Source organism: Peromyscus leucopus, chromosome 11, assembly GCF_004664715.2.
Source record: "Peromyscus leucopus breed LL Stock chromosome 11, UCI_PerLeu_2.1, whole genome shotgun sequence".
In the NCBI taxonomy this organism is placed as follows: Eukaryota; Metazoa; Chordata; class Mammalia; order Rodentia; family Cricetidae; genus Peromyscus; species Peromyscus leucopus.
In genome coordinates, this window is record NC_051072.1 from 24,738,712 (window position 1) to 24,756,693 (window position 17,982).

Consider the following 17,982-nt stretch of genomic DNA (forward strand, 5'->3'; position numbering starts at 1 on the left):
CATCCAGATTTTATGGGAGTATTAGGCATAGATAATGAACCATGAAATTAACATGGATAAGCTTAGTTCCCAGTTTAATGCTTACTTTTGAACTAGTTAACATAGTTAACTTACCATAGCTGCTAAGGATCAGCATTTTGGTTTAATGTTCTCAATGGCCTGATAGTCTTGCATTAAAAAGTCTGTGACTTCTCATATAGCTGGAAAATTGGACTTTAGGACAGTGTGCATGACTGAGCATGAAGTTATTCAGCTGTTATTTGTTATTTATTGAACATCCTCCGTGGTAAACACTCCTAGGCAGTGGGTTATAGCAGTTAGCAAGTCAGAACTCTGTTCTCACTATGTTCATATTGGAGCAGGAGCCCTAAGGAAGTAGATAACAGTCATGAACAACTAATTAGCTGATCAAACACAGTAATTCATTATATAATAAAGATAAACAAAATAAAGTAGGTTAATGGTGACTGGTAGAAAGGTGTGCTCTGAAGCTTCTGAGGAGGTGACAAGCCATATGACGAGCCACAGGAAGAGCGGTTCCACAGAGCAAAGACCCTCAGGGTGAACTGTCTTACCCTGTCCAGTTAGTAGAAGGCTACAGTGATGTCACTGCATATTACATCTTTTTTGGAGAGTTGCTAGCTCTTTATGTAAGGATGACATGTGTGTTAGACTGTATTCCTTAGAATATTAAACCTAGATAAAAAAAAATTCCATTTTTCCCTCAAGTAGCTATGGAGTGACTTCTGTATATCAAACATCATTTAGTGCCCAATGGAGAGCAATGGACAAAATAGGAATGTCTGCTTTCATGGAGCTTACTAGAGGGAGAAGTCAGTGATACTTTAATCTTTGAGATATTTGAAAGATTTATACAATTAGGGCTGCTCAGCTCTTTGGGGGTGAAATCTAAGTATATTGGATGGTTTGTGGACTTCAGAATGCCTGTAGATATTTGACAGAGACCTTAGTGAGAATGAGAGAGCAAGGCTGTAGTTAGTGCTTTAAATTAACGATGTGTAATTCTGGATTAGCACTGGAAAATATTTTGTGTTTTAGGATTTGTGCCCCAAAGTTCTAGAGTAATGCTTATGTCCTCACATGGAAGGCTTTATTTGCTCCTTTGGTGACAGCGATTGGCTTAAGTGCAGTTAATAGAGGCATTGGTTAGCTCAGTGGTTTCACAAGTTAGTTTTTTGTAGTTTTCTTCTGAATTCTGCTGTTCTCTTGTCTTTTTATGGGTGATAAATGACTTCATGAAGCTCTAAGGGATAGTGCTTGAGTAAGATAAGTAGATAAAGGTTGTTTTTGTTTTGTTTATTTATTTATTTATTTTTATACAGAATCTTACTCTGAAACCCTGGCTGGCCTGGAACTAGAACTCTCCATGTATACTGGGCTGGCCTTAAATTTAGAGATCTAACTGTCTTTGCTTTTTGAGTGCTGGGAATAAAGGTGTGAACAACCATGCCAGGCAAGATAAAGTAATAGTTGAATACTACATTTATTCGTTTAATGTTTGAACTGCAAATGTGGACTATTGAAAAATTTACCCATTATGAGGAGAGGTAGGGTTTCCTGAGAACTTAGTGCTGTCTCCAGAGATACCCTGGAGAGGCAAAGGGTCTGCAGCAGAAGCAAAGAGTGTCTGTTTCTGTGTTTCCAGGGACACAAGCAGCAGTGGCAGTGAAGACAGTTCTGACTCTTCTTCTTCTGATGATGATGATGATGAGTTAATTGGCCCTCCTTTACCCCCTAAAACGGTAGGAGAACCAGTCAACACTGTGGATGAAGATATCCTGGGCCCTTTACCTCCACCTCTCGGGGAAGAAGGAGAAGATGATGATGATGATGATGATGAACTAGAGGACGAAGGAGAAGAGGAAGTAAGTATTCAGAGGTTATGTAAGAATCCGGAGGAGTTACATCTTTAAAGTAGTCTACAGAACAGTTTCCTGCTAAACTGCTAATCATGAGTGGAATATCCACCACATGGGGATTATAAAAATCAGACTTGGACAAGGACTGTGTCTTAGCTGGCACAGGTGCCTGCCTCCAAGCCTGGTGAGTCACGTTCCATCCTAGGACCCCACAGTGGAAAGGACAGAACTGACTCTGAAAGTTGCCCTCTGACCTCTACATGCACAGAGACATGGAACACACAAATAAATAGGTATAATAAAATCGTTTTAAAAAGCAGATTTATCTTTAGTTATAAATTTATTTCATTTTGTGGTGATAAAGATTGAACTCAGGGTCTTTTGTATGCTAGGCAATCCTTTTACCACAGAGCGAGGGCCACAGCCCTTGGCTGACTTTATTACTGTTTTCAAGTTCTCTCCTGAAAATATGTCATCTTCTTACCTGTGTCATTTGCAGCATAAATCTCCTGATATGTCATTCAAGAACATTTAGTGATTCCAATAAAAGGCAGAAAGGGAGAAAATGTAGATTTTCATAAATAGTTATTACAGGATAAGATGATAGGTCTAAATACAAATGTGTCAGTAGTCACAGTAGATGCAAACAGATTAAACTTGGCATATAACCCCCAAATTCTCAGAATTACAGTAGTGAAAAATATTTTGTGATTCTATTATATTATTGGTAGTATATCTAAAATATAATTACACTGAAAGGTTAAAAGTAAAGAAATATAGAATAAAGCAGAAACGTACTAAGCAAGTTAGATGATTAATGTCACAAAATTGACATCAAATAAAAAGCAGTCATTATAATTAGTGGTAAGAGTGACTTAATGGTAAAAGGAACATTTTGCTCTTTAGGAAAAATTGACAGTCCCTAATACTTTGAGCATCTGTATTTGTGTCAAGTAAACACAGAATTACAAGGGGAAATTGACAAATGTACAATCATAATGATAAATTCAGATATTGTTAGGACATTAGTAAAAAGGATTGGTTTGAATAATACAAGTGAACAGATTTGATCTGTTGATCATATGTAGTACCCTCATCTATTATTTTCTTTTTAAGCATATACAGGCAGTCAAAACCCATAGCAAATATCTGAGCCATAAAATGCTATAGAAACACAAACTTCTGTGGAACCAAGATGAAGAGGTGCTAAGTTATGGAGTACTGTGGCATGTGAGAGTGGGTTTGGTAGTGGATTGAATGTATCTGGTCAGAATTCTTATGCTGAAGCCCCACCTCTGGGGTGGCTATATTTGGAAGTGAGGTTTTAAGAAAGAAATTCAGGTTAAAATGGATCAAAAGAGCCCATAGAAATAATGTTCTATGAAGAGACATCAAAGCTGTGTGGGTTGGTGCAGGCCTATAATCCTAGTCCTTAAGAAGTTGAGTCGGAAGAATCACAAGTTCAGGGCCATCCTGGGTTTCATAATAAGATCCAGCCAACAGAATAACAGAACAAAATAATGTGAGACTCTAGATAATGTATGCTTGCTTTTCTTTACCTTCCTCCCAAGACCAAAAAGAATAGCTGTTGAGGATGTAGCAGGTCAACCAGAAACCAGATTTGCTATCCCCTTGATTATAACCGTCCAGCACCAAGAACTATGAGAAAATACATTTCTGTTGTTTAAGTTTCCCAGTCTGGTATTTTATTATGACTGACTGAACTGGTCATTAGAAGTCTGCAAGGCTGAGAAGAGAAGGACAAAGGATATTATAGACACATACGTGCTATAGCATGAAAATACATATATGGTGGCAAAATGTCATGTGATCACCATGTAGGGCTATGTTTTTTATGCTAGTGAAAGATGAAGCTGATTAGAAAATGATCCAGAAAGCGTGAAGAAATGCTGTCAGTGGGAACAGAATTTGATTGAGCCTTGTATCTGGTTACATTTTTTAGGGGCATGGTCAGGGGTAAGTTTGAATCTAGAGAGAGTGATTAGAAGCAACAAAGGCACTAGATTAAGGGGAAGATCAGCCTGTCCAGCACAGAAACTTTGTAAGGAAGAGCAGGCTTTGACCTGGAACTGATGTGTGAGTAAAGCCAAATTGTAACTGTGCTTAAAGTCAAAGTGTGGCTAAGTTAAGGGCTTCAGAAATCCATTTGTAAGCTTAAGCTGTTCATAGCTTTTTACAAATGTATAAAATGATGTGGCAGTCAAGGCAAGGCTGTTAGTGATGCATGACAAGTGGATTTTAAAAGTGACCCTTAATGGTAATGCAAAGTGCGTTAATGTCATTAGAGACGTAAGTGAAACCTTCAGAGAGAAGACAGAATGGGATTGGGGGATTCCTATATATCAGTTTTATTTCCTCCTTTCTCTTTTTGATTCTTAGCACAGAATCTCTGAAAGGTTAAGGCTGTTATGGTGGATGACCATTTAGCTTGAAGATTTTGAAATGGGATGTAACCTTGCAGTGGCCTTCTTAGATCCCCAGAAATTATGTAACTTTCAAATGAAGGCTTCCTGTTTTCAGATGATATAGTTTCATATTTGCTGAGTGGAAACTTCATGGTGTGTTTAAGGTTCTAAGTGAGTATGTAACTTGCCTGTATTCTCATGTTAATTCCAATATGTGGGATGTTGACAGCTTCTTAGGTCAAATAACAATAGAAATGGAGCTATAGGCAAAGGATTTCTTCTGATTATCTCTTAAGCATGAATATTATTGTGGGATATAGATGGATGATTTCATATATATGTTACAGATAATTTGCATAGCAGTCGTTGACATGTATTACAACATTGAATTCAAATTATTTCTGGCCTTAGAAGTGATTTTATCTTGTCCATTTGTACTTGGAGTCTAGATTGTTGTACTTATTGGTTCAGAAACTCAGTTTAGTTCTTTCAGGAAACTGTTTTAAGGCAATAATCAGCAAAAGTATAAGAAATTGTTTTACCAAGATGCTGTCTGCATTTTTACAATTTAGGATGTATCAGAGGTTCCATTTGCTTGAGCATTCTGTAAGTGCCTTTGAGTTCTTATTTTTGTCTCTCTCATATTTACATTTATAACATCAACCTTTTGTATCTTCTTTTCCTTTTCCCCCCAGCCTTTCCTCTTTATTTACTCTTTGGTCCTAAGCTTATGAATATGCTAAAATCTTTTTGTAATCCACTTTTGTTTGCAAGCTCCTCTCTGATCATCTTTTCTGTTATCGATGTTTCAGAAGTACTAACTCATCCCACGTCACCATTCATCTTGAGGTCTGTGCTGTCAGCTTCTGCTGTTGTCACTGAGACTCCTCTCAGAGATCAGTGACACTCTAAATATGCAAATCCAGTTTGATGTGGTGGTATACACCTGTGATTTCAGCACTCCGGAAGCTTAGGCAAGAGGATTGCTTTGAGTTTGAAGCCAGCCTTGCCTACATAGGGCATGCTAGGCTAGCGAAGGCTACATCAACGCAAACCAATAACAAAACCAAACAGAATTAAAAGGGAAAAAAGTCTAAATTCCAAGACCTTTTCTCAGGTCTCATTCTACCACTGCTGTAATGTGGAGCACAGTTGGCCTGTGCCTTGAAACTCTTCCTTTCTGTGGAGCACAGTTGGCCTGTGCCTTGAAACTCTTCCTTTCTGTGGAGCACAGTTGGTGTGTTCCTTGAAACTCTTCCTTTCTATGGAGCACAGTTGGCGTGTGCCTTGAAACTCTTCCTTTCTATGGAGCACAGTTGGCGTGTGCCTTGAAACTCTTCCTTTCTATGGAGCACAGTTGGTGTGTTCCTTGAAACTCTTCCTTTCTATGGAGCACAGTTGGCGTGTGCCTTGAAACTCTTCCTTTCTATGGAGCACAGTTGGCCTGTGCCTTGAAACTCTTCCTTTCTAGCCTTGAGCTTGGTTTGCTGCCTGTCCCTGGACTGTTTATTCAGGAGACGTATTTATCAAACTCCTGCTATCAGTCAGGCATTTTCTAGTTATGAGGGACACATAGGGGATAAAACAGACTATCTCTAGTAGTATTTACATTTCTGCAACTACTTCATATTTCTTTGCCTTAATCTAGTCATGGGCATTTTCTTAAGGACCTCCCCTTGACTACTTACCACTTGGTCTTGGATAGTTTCTTGCATCTTTTTACCCTCATAACTTCTGTTCACTCCCGGCAGCTAGTGAGTGGGTATTGTGCAGCCTAGATTACGATCCAATTTCTGACAACTCATGAAACAAGCTCTGTGCTCTATATTCTAAATTCAACACATCTAAGACCAAACTCAATGTTGTTTCTCTTGTTAGACACCTGTTTTAGCCTCTTAGCTGGACTGGTTGCTGTGGGATCATCTATGTCAGTGCCTTCTCAAGGCTGCAGGGTCAAACACCCCATAACACAAGTCACGTCACAACCGTAGTACTCATTGCCTAGGAGAGGAGAGCAAGGCAGTAAGTACAGTGGCAGCACTTCATCTGGGGAGGTCTGAAAGTAATTTAGGTTTGTTGTTGCTCAGAAACTTTTAGAGCACTGTTACATTATATAGAAAAGCAGCCAACTTCAAAGAACTTGTACTTTTCATGGAATAGATGAAAAGAGAAACCGGGACAACACTGAATATGAATGTAGGTACTGCTGAATAGTTTTGTCTTACCTACTTCCAAATGATATGATACAGTAGTGTAAGAAAGCATAAACTGGGAGGAATGAAGAGAAAAGTAAAAGCATGGACGATACAATTAATACAGAATATGGAGGACCGAGCTCTATCCTTGCTGGGTGAGGCAGCAGGGTAGGTAGGCATCAAATTTTTGCCATCATTGACACCCTCTCCCCTTTAAAAAAAGGATTGTTTAGGGGCAGAAGAGATGGCCAAGCTGTTAGGAACACTTGCTGTTCTCCCAGAGGATCTGGATTTGATTTCCAGCACCCACATGGTGTCTCACAACCATCTGTAGCTCCAGTTCCAAGGGGTTTGATGATCTCTCTGCTCTCTTATAGTCCCAGCACTTGGGAGCTGAAGGCAGGAAGATCAGGAATTTTAAGTCCATTGAGTTCCAGACCACATAGGACTATATATAGTAAGACCCTGTCTCTAAAACACACACACACACACACACACACACACACACACACACACACACACACACACAGGGAGAGAGAGAGAGAGAGAGAGAGAGAGAGAGAGAGAGAGAGAGAGAGAGAGAGAGAGAGCAAAAAAAACCAAAACAACAACAAAAAGATGCTGTATAGAAATTCTTTTTAAAATTAGGATTGAAATGTTACTTGCATGTAATGTTTGCTGTTCTAGACATTTCTGCTCATTAAACAAAGCTGACATGAATCCCACATTGAAGTGAGATTATTAATCGATATTAGTTTACCTTAAACCAAAGGGACTGACTAAACTAGTTATATTGCTTCATTTTGGTTGAATAGCATGTAGTTCACAGACTTAAAAATTCAGAGATCCTGTTATAAAACAAATCACATCCAACATTAGTAAATTTAGCATTTGATGTGTTTGAATATGAAGGAAAATACCTAAAATAAGGACCACTGAATAGTCAGTGAACATTTCTTTATTTTCTTTTTCTCCACAGAGATGAACTAGTTAGCCCAGCTTATTTAGCTGCTTACTTCTGTCTGGCTGTTAGATGGTAGATTGCTCTTCACACCGGGCCACCCATGGTATTTCATGTCACCATTTTACATCCCATTCCTGGAAGCCTGTCTTTGGCAAGTAGACAGCCCAGTATACTCCTTAGGACATTGTTGACTTGGCTGCCAGTGGCAGAAAATGCTAAGCAAAGAGAGCAATCTCTTTCTCTCTCCCCATGAATCAGACAGTAAGTCAGTTTGCAGGTCCAGTATATCACAGATAATTACTTTTTTTCTTTTAAATTCTGCCATCATTAGCGGAGCTTCAAGATGGATGTTCAAGCTGTAGTCATCATTTTTGTAGATCTGTCAGCAGGAAGACAGAAGAGATAAAGAAGGCTACTTATTTTGAACCTGACCTCTACCATTTGAGAAATGTAGCATTTATTTAGTCAAGATTCCATGTAAATTTAATGCTTCTCATACAAAGGATGGATGATAGTGGGTAAAGTAGCTACCCCCAAGCATATGTCTGCACTTAGTGCTGATTCTTGGCTATCATAGTTGCGGATCTTCGCTTTGGATTTTAAGATTGTAGTCATTGTTAACAGTTTTTTGTGATGTATACTCTCTATATGTCTCTCTATATAGCATACTTATTTGATGTTATTCATGCATTTGAACATAAGCTACTTTCTCTGAAGGGACAAAAGACAGTTTGTTATAATGTAAACACAAAAACAATGGAGTTATTCAGTACCAAAAATGAGTGAAAAGGTGGCTGGGTTGGCTCAGTTGTTAGAGAGGTTGCCTACCATAGATTTGATCTGAAGTGACTTGGTGTGTGTGCACGCGCGCGCGCGCGCACGAGTTTGAGTGAAATAGTGAGACTCTGTCTTAAAAAATACAGAAACCAAAGATGGTGGTTTCTAATGCAGTTGTCAGACTCTTAGGATTTGGTTTCTATACCAGCATGTGTGAGTTTAATGTGAATTCTCTTGTCTGTCTGGTTTGCTGTTTGCTTATTTTCTTTAGAAATAAAGTGCAATCTTTGCAATTCATTGAATTAAAAGAACACTCCAGAAAACTAGCTTCAGCAAAGATCTTAGTTAAGCTTAACTAGATATGTGTCCATTTCATTTGCAGAATCATTGAAATGCTCCTTTGGGAATTGAAGGCAGAGATTGCTTTGATTTGTTGTGTTTGTTTTACAGAAGAATGTCCAGTAAGAGGTCTCAACAGAAAAAGTGCATGTTAAATACTTCCTTTAGGGAAATGGCACTGTGGTGAGACAAGCTACAGCAGTAAACTACTTTCCCTTAATTGGATTTGATTAACGGTTTTAAAAGGAGGTTTTATGCTACCCCCATTGTTTCTACAACTAATAAGCAACTCAGTCCCCAATAGAATAGGCTAAAATAGAAGCCTTGAATGACAGGAGAATCAGACTTCACTAACTCTCCTTTGTCTATTAAATCTCTGTGACAAAGGAATCTACTGGTTTTCAGCTGATCCTGATTAAACCCTCAGTGCTCCTTTTCCGTCCTCTAGTTTCTGTTGATTAACATTCTGACTCACCTTTGGGGTGTGCTGGCTAGTTTTCTGTCAACTTAACACAAGATGGAGTGATCAGAACAGAGGGAGCTTCAGTTTAGAAAATACCTCGATAAAATTGGGCTTTAGGCAAGCCTGTGGGCATTTTCTCAATTAGTGATGGATGGTGGAGGGCCCAGCCCATTGTGGGTCTTTCCATCCTTGAGCTGGTGGTCCTGGGTTCCATTAGAAAGCAGGCTGAGCAAGCCTTGGGGAGCAAGCCAGTAAGCAGCACCCTTTCATGGCTTCTGTATCAGCTCCTGCCTCCAGGTTACTACCCTGCTTGAGTTCCTGTCCCAACTTCCTTCAATGATGGACTAAGATTTGGAAGTGTAAGCCAAAATAAACCCTTTCCTCCCCAACTTGCTTTTGGTCATGTATTTCATCATAGCAATAGTAACTCTAACTAGTTTAGGCGGAATTTCTGTGTCTCGGTAGCTGCTCCCTCATTTCCACTTAGAGACTTATTAATTATAAATGCTCAGCTGTTAACTCAGGCTTGTTACTAGCTAACTCTTACATTTTAAATTAACCCATATTTCTTATCTACCCTCTGCCATGTGGTGGTAACTTTTTGAACATGGCATGTTTATTTTCTCTCTCCGTCTGCTTGTGATTCCTCCCTTTTTCCCCCCAGAGTTCTCTCTCTCTGGCTTTCTTGCCTATACTTCCTGCCTAGCTAATGGCCAGTTAGCTTTTTTTTTTTTTTTTTTTCTGAGACAAGGTTTCTCTGTAGCTTTGGAGCCTGTCCTAGACTAGCTCTGTAGACCAGGCTGGCTTCGAACTCCCAGAGATCCACCTGCCTCTGCCTCCCAAGTGCTGGGATTACAGGCGCGTGCCATCACCACCTGGTGGCCATTTAGCTTTTTATTAAACCAATCAGAAGGTGCCTTGGCAAAGACACATCTTCACAGTGTACTAAAAGATTATTCCACAACAAATTAGAATAGAAATTGGTACCAGCGTTCATCCATGCCTCCTGCACCAGCTCCTGCCTCCAGATTTCTGCCCTTTCTGAGTTCCTGTGCTGACTTCCTTTGATGATGATGATGAAGTGTAAACCAAGTAAACCTTTTCTTCCACTTGCTTTCGGTTGTGGTGTGTGTTTAGTCACAGCAGTATTAACCTAAGACATAGGACCATTTCGAGTGTGATCTTCTCTATACCACTTTTCCTGATACCAGCTGCATGTGCTGTTTCCCAGGCTTGGTGCAGCTTGCTGTGGCAAACTTAACTTGTTTCCCTTGTTAAATCGTTATTTGTGTACTTACCTCTTCTGTCTCTTGATTGCAGTTACCTGTAATGAACTCAAATATAAGTACTATCTGGTAAAGTCTAATAGTTTTTAAAAACTCCCAGTGCTTCTGGTACAGTGATTTATGAACAGCAAGAATTGTGTAGAGAGAATTTGTTACATGGAATTGAATGGGGTTTTTTTTTGTACATTAAAAAATTTAATTTTATGACATTCTATCATTTTCTTTTAAATCACGAATCCAAATGAAAGTAGAGATAGAGAATGGAACTAAGAGCATAGAAATGTAAGTAAACCTGTTTCTGTCGGAACCAGGATCTCTGCCTTTTCTAAATATACACAGTGTGTAGTGGTTAATGATTGAGTGCTACCCTACACAGCACTTTGTAAAATGAGCCTCTGATAGCTAGAGCTGGAAAGAAAAGTGCCAGAGCACATGCTAGTTAGGATATATAAACTGCAGTACCACCTGGGATTACATTGCCCTTTTCCCTTTCTGTCAGTGTCTTGCAGTAGTGCTCTTACTGCCCTGGAACTTTAAATAAAAGCTCCTTCCTCGTCCACCTCCGTAATTTGATGGCCACCACTTTGAACCCCAGTAATTGGCTTTCTGTTATTTTGCAGTGCTGGAGATTGAACTCAGCCTCTGTATAACTGATGACATGACCGCTCTATGGTGTGGTTAAGGGGAAGGTTTTTACTGCAGATAAAAACAAGAGGGGAGGAGCAGCCAGAGGCATCTGGAGGCCAGCATGAGCTTTGATGTGCTAGTGGCACCACAGGTAGCCACATGTCCTCTGTCAGAGGTGAGGGAAATGACTCCTCTTGGTGGATAGGAACCTAAGGAAAATCCTGCTGTGGTCCAGGTTGAGCCTGTTTCTGAGTTTTTGGACTGCCCCTTAGAGTTTGGGGGACTGGAGTTTCCCTTGGACCTGACAGCCTTATTGGACATGTTGGGCAAATGCCCTGCCAACTGAGTGTCAGCCCCAGCCCTTTTTAATATGTGCACTTCATGTTAGTAATTAGCTGGCATTTGTGTTTAGTGCTACTGTTTAAGCTAATCGATTAGAAATGTTAATATAGTAATATCTTTTAGTAATGAACTTGCTTTTTACTCATTCTTTGTTCAGTTTTACTTATCTGGAGGGTAGTAAATTTGTTCATTCAAGTAGAATTTGAGGATTTTTTTGTTTGTTTGTTTTTCGGGTTATTTTTATTTTTATTGGAACTGAATAAACAACAATTCAGATGGGAATTGTCAAAGAAAAGAGTTGAGAAATAATTTTTTAAAAACAATTCCTGGGCTGGGTGTTGGTGGCGCACGCCTTTAATCCCAGCACTCGGGAGGCAGAGCCAGGCGGATCTCTGTGAGTTCGAGGCTAGCCTGGGCTACCAAATGAGCTCCAGGAAAGGCACAAAGCTATGCAGAGAAACTCTGTCTCGAAAAACCAAAACCAAAACCAAAACCAAAACCAAAAACAAAAAAACAAAAAAACAATTCCTGTTTGTACATACTCCTGTTTTTTGTAAGGTGAAAGTTATAATGAGAAATTAAATGATGGCTTTGGAGTTACTGAGGTTTTCATTGCTGTCCCGTTTCACGTTACTACAGAAAATGGCAAGTCTGAGTTTTATGACTGTAACTAAAGGCTAACTGTAGCAGTGACTTCTTAGCCGTGAACACCTGTTTTCCGTGAACTTTGTCTGACTCTCTGGCTGGCACGTTCTGCGGTTGAGTCCAAGTTTGGGCCACCACTGTGTTTTTCTGTCTTCTGTCTTTCATTCCCTTGGACTTGGTCATTGTGAACCACCTGTATCAGTCAGTCTCCTTCCTCATGCACAGGGAGGGAGTGGAGAATCAAAGTGGTGAATGTTCTCATTAAGTTTTGGTGAGGAGATACAATAATGAAACAGTTCATGGAAACAGTGTCAGGGTCACTATCTATAATACAAAATGCTGACCTTTGTCACTGCTATCTTGTTGAAAACAAAAATAATTTCATTTATTTGTGTGTTTGTGTGTGCAAATGCGTGTGGAAGTTAGAAGACAGTGTTCAAGAGTCAGTTCTCAGGACGACCATGTGGGATTGAGTTGGGTCCTGAGGCTTGGCCCAGGTGTCTTTACCTCCTGACTCACCTTGCCGGTCCTGTTGTTTCCATTGTATTGATCAATTTAATTTGAAGCTGACTTTGAAGGGCTGTTTTAAGACAGTGTGAGAAAGCTTAATGATTTAACTCAAAGGAGAATTAATATTAAAAAAAAAGTTACACCTGCAGAGTTCTGTCAGTAGAGGATGCTAGAAGCTTTCTTCCAGGGTCCTTAGCGTGATTCCACTATGCTCATGTGAAGGCCTTATTCTCTGAAATGGGCACTAGGGGGAAGTAGAGACATTTTGGCAAGAATCCATTTCCATTTCTAACTGTCTTCTGTTTATAGTGGAAGGGGAAAAGATTTTTTTCCCCTTTTTTAAAGCCAGGTCTGGCCTTTAACTTGTGAATTGCCTGCCTTTGCCTCCCATGTGCTAGGATTACAGATGTGCACCATCATGCCTAGCCCGAAATCATGGATAAGTAAGTAATACCACCTACAAATTGGCACAAGTGAGTTGGAGATTGAGATAAATGCTGGAATGATTACTTTTATTTAATGTACACAGTTTTAAACTTCATCTTAAAGTTTTTTAGTTAACAGATTCATATGTAGAATAAGGATTGCTCGCAGGAATTCTATGTACAGGCGCTTTATAATTTGTGGTTTTATTTGTAAGGTCAAATAATACTTATTCTTCTGATCACACAATTAAACATATAAATCCAGTCTTGTCACGACCCACTGTAAGCCCTCCAGTTCCTCCTGTCATTTGATAAGTAGTCCAGGTTCCTTGCCTTGGCCTCTGACTTGATTTCCACAGATTTTATACTCTATCCTCTTTAACGTCCTGTCTTGTTCATGTCTCTCTAGCTACGCTGTTCTTCCTGCTTTCCTTTGATCAACTAGTGTGCTCCATGCAGAGCCCTTGCTTTGATCCGTCCTGACCATGGCCTGATGCCTGAAGCTTTTGGTGGCCCCCTTGTCTTCCTTGGATCTTTGCTTACATTCTGGTCTCTTGCTACTTTATATCAAAGTGGTTCCTCCAGCCTCTGCTCTTCTCACTGCTTTACAGAGCTACTGTTATCACGTTGGTTCATTGTCTCTCCTGTCCAGAATGAACCTTCTGTGAGGGCATTCACCTTGTCTCTGTACTGCTGTGTCTCCAGTGGCTATAAGGGTGCCTGGCATCAAGGAAGCCCTAAAGAAATACCTGTTGAATGAAATGAAAGAATGGCTGTTCTTGCTAGTGATCACTTTTCTCTCTGGGCATTTTATTGAATCAAGGCAGATCTGATCTAATCTCAGTTTGCTTTAGAAACACTAAGGGGCCCTTATAATCGCACACTGGCAGGATGTCTTGTAAAGGCTTTGGCCATTCTAAACTCTCAGTGTCAGGCAGGGTTTTCTTATCCACTCAAGTCCTTTCTGCTTCCGAGCAGTGGTTTTTATTTTGTTCCACAAACATCCTGTGACCTGCTGTGTGAATGGATGATGCTAGTGAGGACCCTTTCTTTTCTTTCTCTTTCCCTTCCCCTTTTTCTTGTTTTAAATTCTGTGTGTGTGAGGTGGCTGGTGTATACACCCGTGTATATGCACAGGCCAGAGGAGGACATCGGGTGCCCTGCTCTGTTACCCTCCACTTTATTCCCGGGAGACTGTCTCTCCCTGCGTCTGGAGCCCGGCTGACAGGCAGCAGTCCCCAGCACAGCAGTGCTCCTGTCTCTGCATCCCATGGTGCTGACTTCTCTTACAACCGTGAAAAACTGCCCTGAGCATCTTGTCTGTACCTCATCATTTCTTCCCACTGTGCGCCTTATCTTCTGTACTCAGGAAACTGCCTTGTCTCTCCTTCCTGTGTCATGCCTAATACTTTCTCTGAAACTTTCCCAGCCAAGAACATTTCCTCCTGTTACCCTTCTGTAAAGTTATAGAGTCCCTTCTTGTCATCTTTTATTCTGTCTTTTCCTGTTCTAGTTCTTCTCTCTTCCTGAAAACACTCTATCTCTTGGCTGTTTACTTATGCTTCATTTTACCTTAAAACTTCTTTGGGGTGTGGGGAGTCAGGGTCTCAGTATTTAGCCAAGGTTGGCATTGAATTTGTGATCCTCCTGCCTCAGCCTCCCAAATGTTGGTGTTGCAGGTTATGCAGGTGGTGGTGGCAGTAGTGGCTCCTTCTCCTCCTTCTTCTAGCAAGGAATTTAGTGTAACAAAAAGTTGTCCCTGTTTCTCAAGCTCGGTTGTTCTAGTTGTGTTATGAATTGATCTCTTCAACTAGTGGCTGTAGTTAAAGGACTGAAATCATGCAATGATCTCATACACTTCTCAGAATGGTGAAGGAAACGGCCATAGAAATGGCACGTCACCTTTTCAGTTCAGTAGGTGTAAGCAGTGTTTGAAAGTCAAGTAGAAGACCGCTTTGTACTTTTGCCCCAATGTCTGTGTGTGTCAGTGAGAAGACTTGCATGGATTCGGTTACCCAGGCAGCCAGGAGGCCCTGGGAGCTCCTGTCCATCTCCCCAGTGTTGGAATCATAGGCACACGGCACTTTGCCTGGCTTTTTGTGTAGTCAAAATGTGGGTGCTGGGAACTTGAACTCAGATCCTCGTGGTTGTGTGGCAGTCACTTTACTGACTGAGCCATCTGTCTAGTTCTGAATTGACAGACTAGCACACGTGCATAAAAGCTGTTCCACTAGAACTCACTTTTCCCTGTCTGAAAGGACATTTGTTCACTCTGTTTGCTGCTAGAAGTGCAGCTGATTGTGAGACAATTTGACACAGAACAAGGCCAGCAGCATGACTCCTGTGGCCTCCAGGCAGCTGTTAATTTGCTGATTCTGTGCCGATCTGGGAGTGGATGTTCTTTTGTAGTTCACAGTATGTGGCACACTGTAGACAAGCATCAATTTTTTTTCATTAAATGAAGAAATTATTGGCACAGTCTTGCTTTTCACTATCATAAAAGTTAATGCTTCAAGAAGTAAGCCATTAATTGGCAAGCTAACGTGTTGTATCTCTATAATTTCTACTTTTTTTTTCTTCATTTAGACAGCCCTGGCTGGAACTGAACCGTAGATTAGACTGGCCTCGGACTCACAGAGATCTATCTGCTTGCCTCTGCTTCCTGACGGCATCCTCACTGTTTTTCTTCGTTTCAGAGATAAAGTCTCAGGCCAGCCTCAGAGTTTCTAGGTAGCTGAAAATTACCTTACAGTCTTTAACTATTTTCCACACTTAATTTATTTAAATGTTTTGTGTGTATGTGTGTAGGCATGCATACGCCATGGTGTATGTGTGGATGACAGAGGACAACTTGCCAGGGAGTCAGTTCTCTCCCTTCACCAGGTGGGTCCCAGGGAGCAAACTCAGGCTGTCACACCTGTGACAGCCTGCTAAGCCATCGCACTGGCTCCGTGCCCTGCAGTCATTTCTGCCGCTCCAGCCTTCCGAGTGCTGGGACCCTAGGCATGGGCCACCATGTCCAGCTCTCCTTTTGTTTCCTATATCATCCAGAAGTAAACGCATGTTCCAGTCCAGACGCCTATAGGACCCACAAGGAATGCTTTCTTGGCGCAGCAAAGTTCCAAGTGCAGAAACGAACTAACTCACCCAGTCTTTCTGTGAATCCTTTGACAGATGAAGAAGCATACTCAAAAGTATTAAGTAACTTTCCATGAACACCTAGTAGTTAAAAGGTGTGTTAGGTTTCAAATTTAGGGAATGTGCCCATACTCATGTGCTTAATTAACCGCTATGACCTACCTCACTGCTTGTCCCCTTTCAGCCTCTGAGGGTTACCCATAACCCCTCTTCCCCTTACCTCATGCCCCAAGCTGTACAAGCTGGAAACAGCCTATGACTGTGACTTTTCTAACAAGCTTTTCCTTGTGTCTGAATCCTGGCCAATACTTAGCACAATGCTGTTGGTGTGGCAGCCTATGTGAGTGGTGACCCTTGTAAGGAACATTGTGGCAGATCTATCTCCTTCATCAAGACAGACTTCATTTTTTACAATCTAGGTTTTTTTTTCCTCCCTATGAAAGGAGAACATTTTTTTCCCCTGCAAAAATCTTTCCTTCTCAAAAGCAGAGTGCAATGGCTCCTCCCTTGTGATACATCTGGTTTGCTATTTTCCTCCTTTATATTTTAATAGCAGGGTTGTTGAAATCTAGTCCATATATCCTAAAATTTGCTATTTTCAAGTATATTTATCTGGTAGTATTTAGTATATCCAGTGGACTGTATAATCTTCACATCTGTTATTTTCTTCTTTAAAATGTTTTAATTAAAGGGATTATTATTTTAAAATATGTGTATGTGTGTGTGTATTTGGGTGTGAGTATGTACATGTGGCTGCAGGGGTGTCAGATTTCGTGAAGCTGGAGTTACGGGCCAGTTGGGAAGAACCTGACATAGATCCTGGGAACTGAACTCGGGTCCTCTGGAAGAGCAGCATGTGCTCTTAAGCACTGAGCCATCTCTCCAGCCCTTCATTATCTGGTTCTAAAGCATTTTTATACCCTCAAAGGTAACTCTACAATCTTTAGCTTTTATCCCCCAACCCTACCCTCAGTTTCGAGGAGCCCCTTGTCTGCTTTCTGTGTCCACAGATGTCCCTGTCTGGACATCTGCTGTCGTAGGAATCCTCCAGCGTGTGGTTTTTCGTGTGGCGTCTTTTGCCTAGCCTCGTGTTTTCATTCTCATCTGTGATGTAGCAAGAATCAATACTTGATTAGTTTTTAATTCCCACAGAATATTCCATTACCTAATGAGCCCCATCTCTCCCTTCATCATTTGATAGACATTTTCTTGTTTAAATTTTGTTGGCTACTTTGAGTAATGCTGTTCTTAAGCATTTTATATCCACAAGTTTTTGTATGGGTCTGTATTTTCTTTTCGAGAGAGGTGTGTCTTCAAGTGAGATTGCATGGCAAATGGTAATTATGTTTGTAAAACTTTGAGGAGCTGGGAATTTCTTTTCCAAAGTGGCTTTAGTCACTTAATATTTCCCAGTGGTAAGTAGAGGTTCAGCTGATCCACGTCCTTGCCACTATTTATTAGTCTTCCTTATTTTAACCAATTCAATATGTGCAAAGTACTATTCTAGTTTGGTTTTGATTTTAATTTTTTTTGCTGAAACATGGTGCTGAACATCTTTTCATACTATTACTGATCATTGTACTATCTTTTTTAGAGAAATATGGTATTCAGATATTTTGCCCATTCTTTAGTTAGTAATCTTTTTATTGTTGAACTATAAGGGTTCTTTATATATGTTGGCATAAGTCTCATATCAAATACATGATTTGAAAATGTTTTCTCTTTTATTACATTTATGTTTATTTGTTGTGTGCACACATACATTAATGTGTACCCACATGTGCTCCATAGCAGAGGACAACTTATAGAGTTGATTTTCTTCTTCCATGTTGGTCCTGGGGTCCAGGTCATCAAGCTTGATGGCAAGTGCCTTTACCTGCTGAGCCATTTTGGCAGCCCCACAAATACTTAATTCCGTGGGCTCTCTGTCTCCCCTTTCTTCTTTCGGTGATGGTGGTGAGGAAC

At 40.5% G+C, this 17,982-nt stretch overlaps 1 protein-coding gene across 1 annotated transcript in view; it reads left to right on the forward strand.

The window, feature by feature from the left end:
* Wdr70 (WD repeat domain 70) overlaps window positions 1-17,982 on the forward strand; it is a 232,336-nt gene that overhangs the window by 20,352 nt on the left and 194,002 nt on the right. Inside the window, exon 5 of the mRNA XM_028875604.2 lies at window positions 1,667-1,886. Coding sequence (XP_028731437.1) covers window positions 1,667-1,886 — 220 coding nt within the window. The remainder of the gene's footprint in view (window positions 1-1,666; window positions 1,887-17,982) is intronic.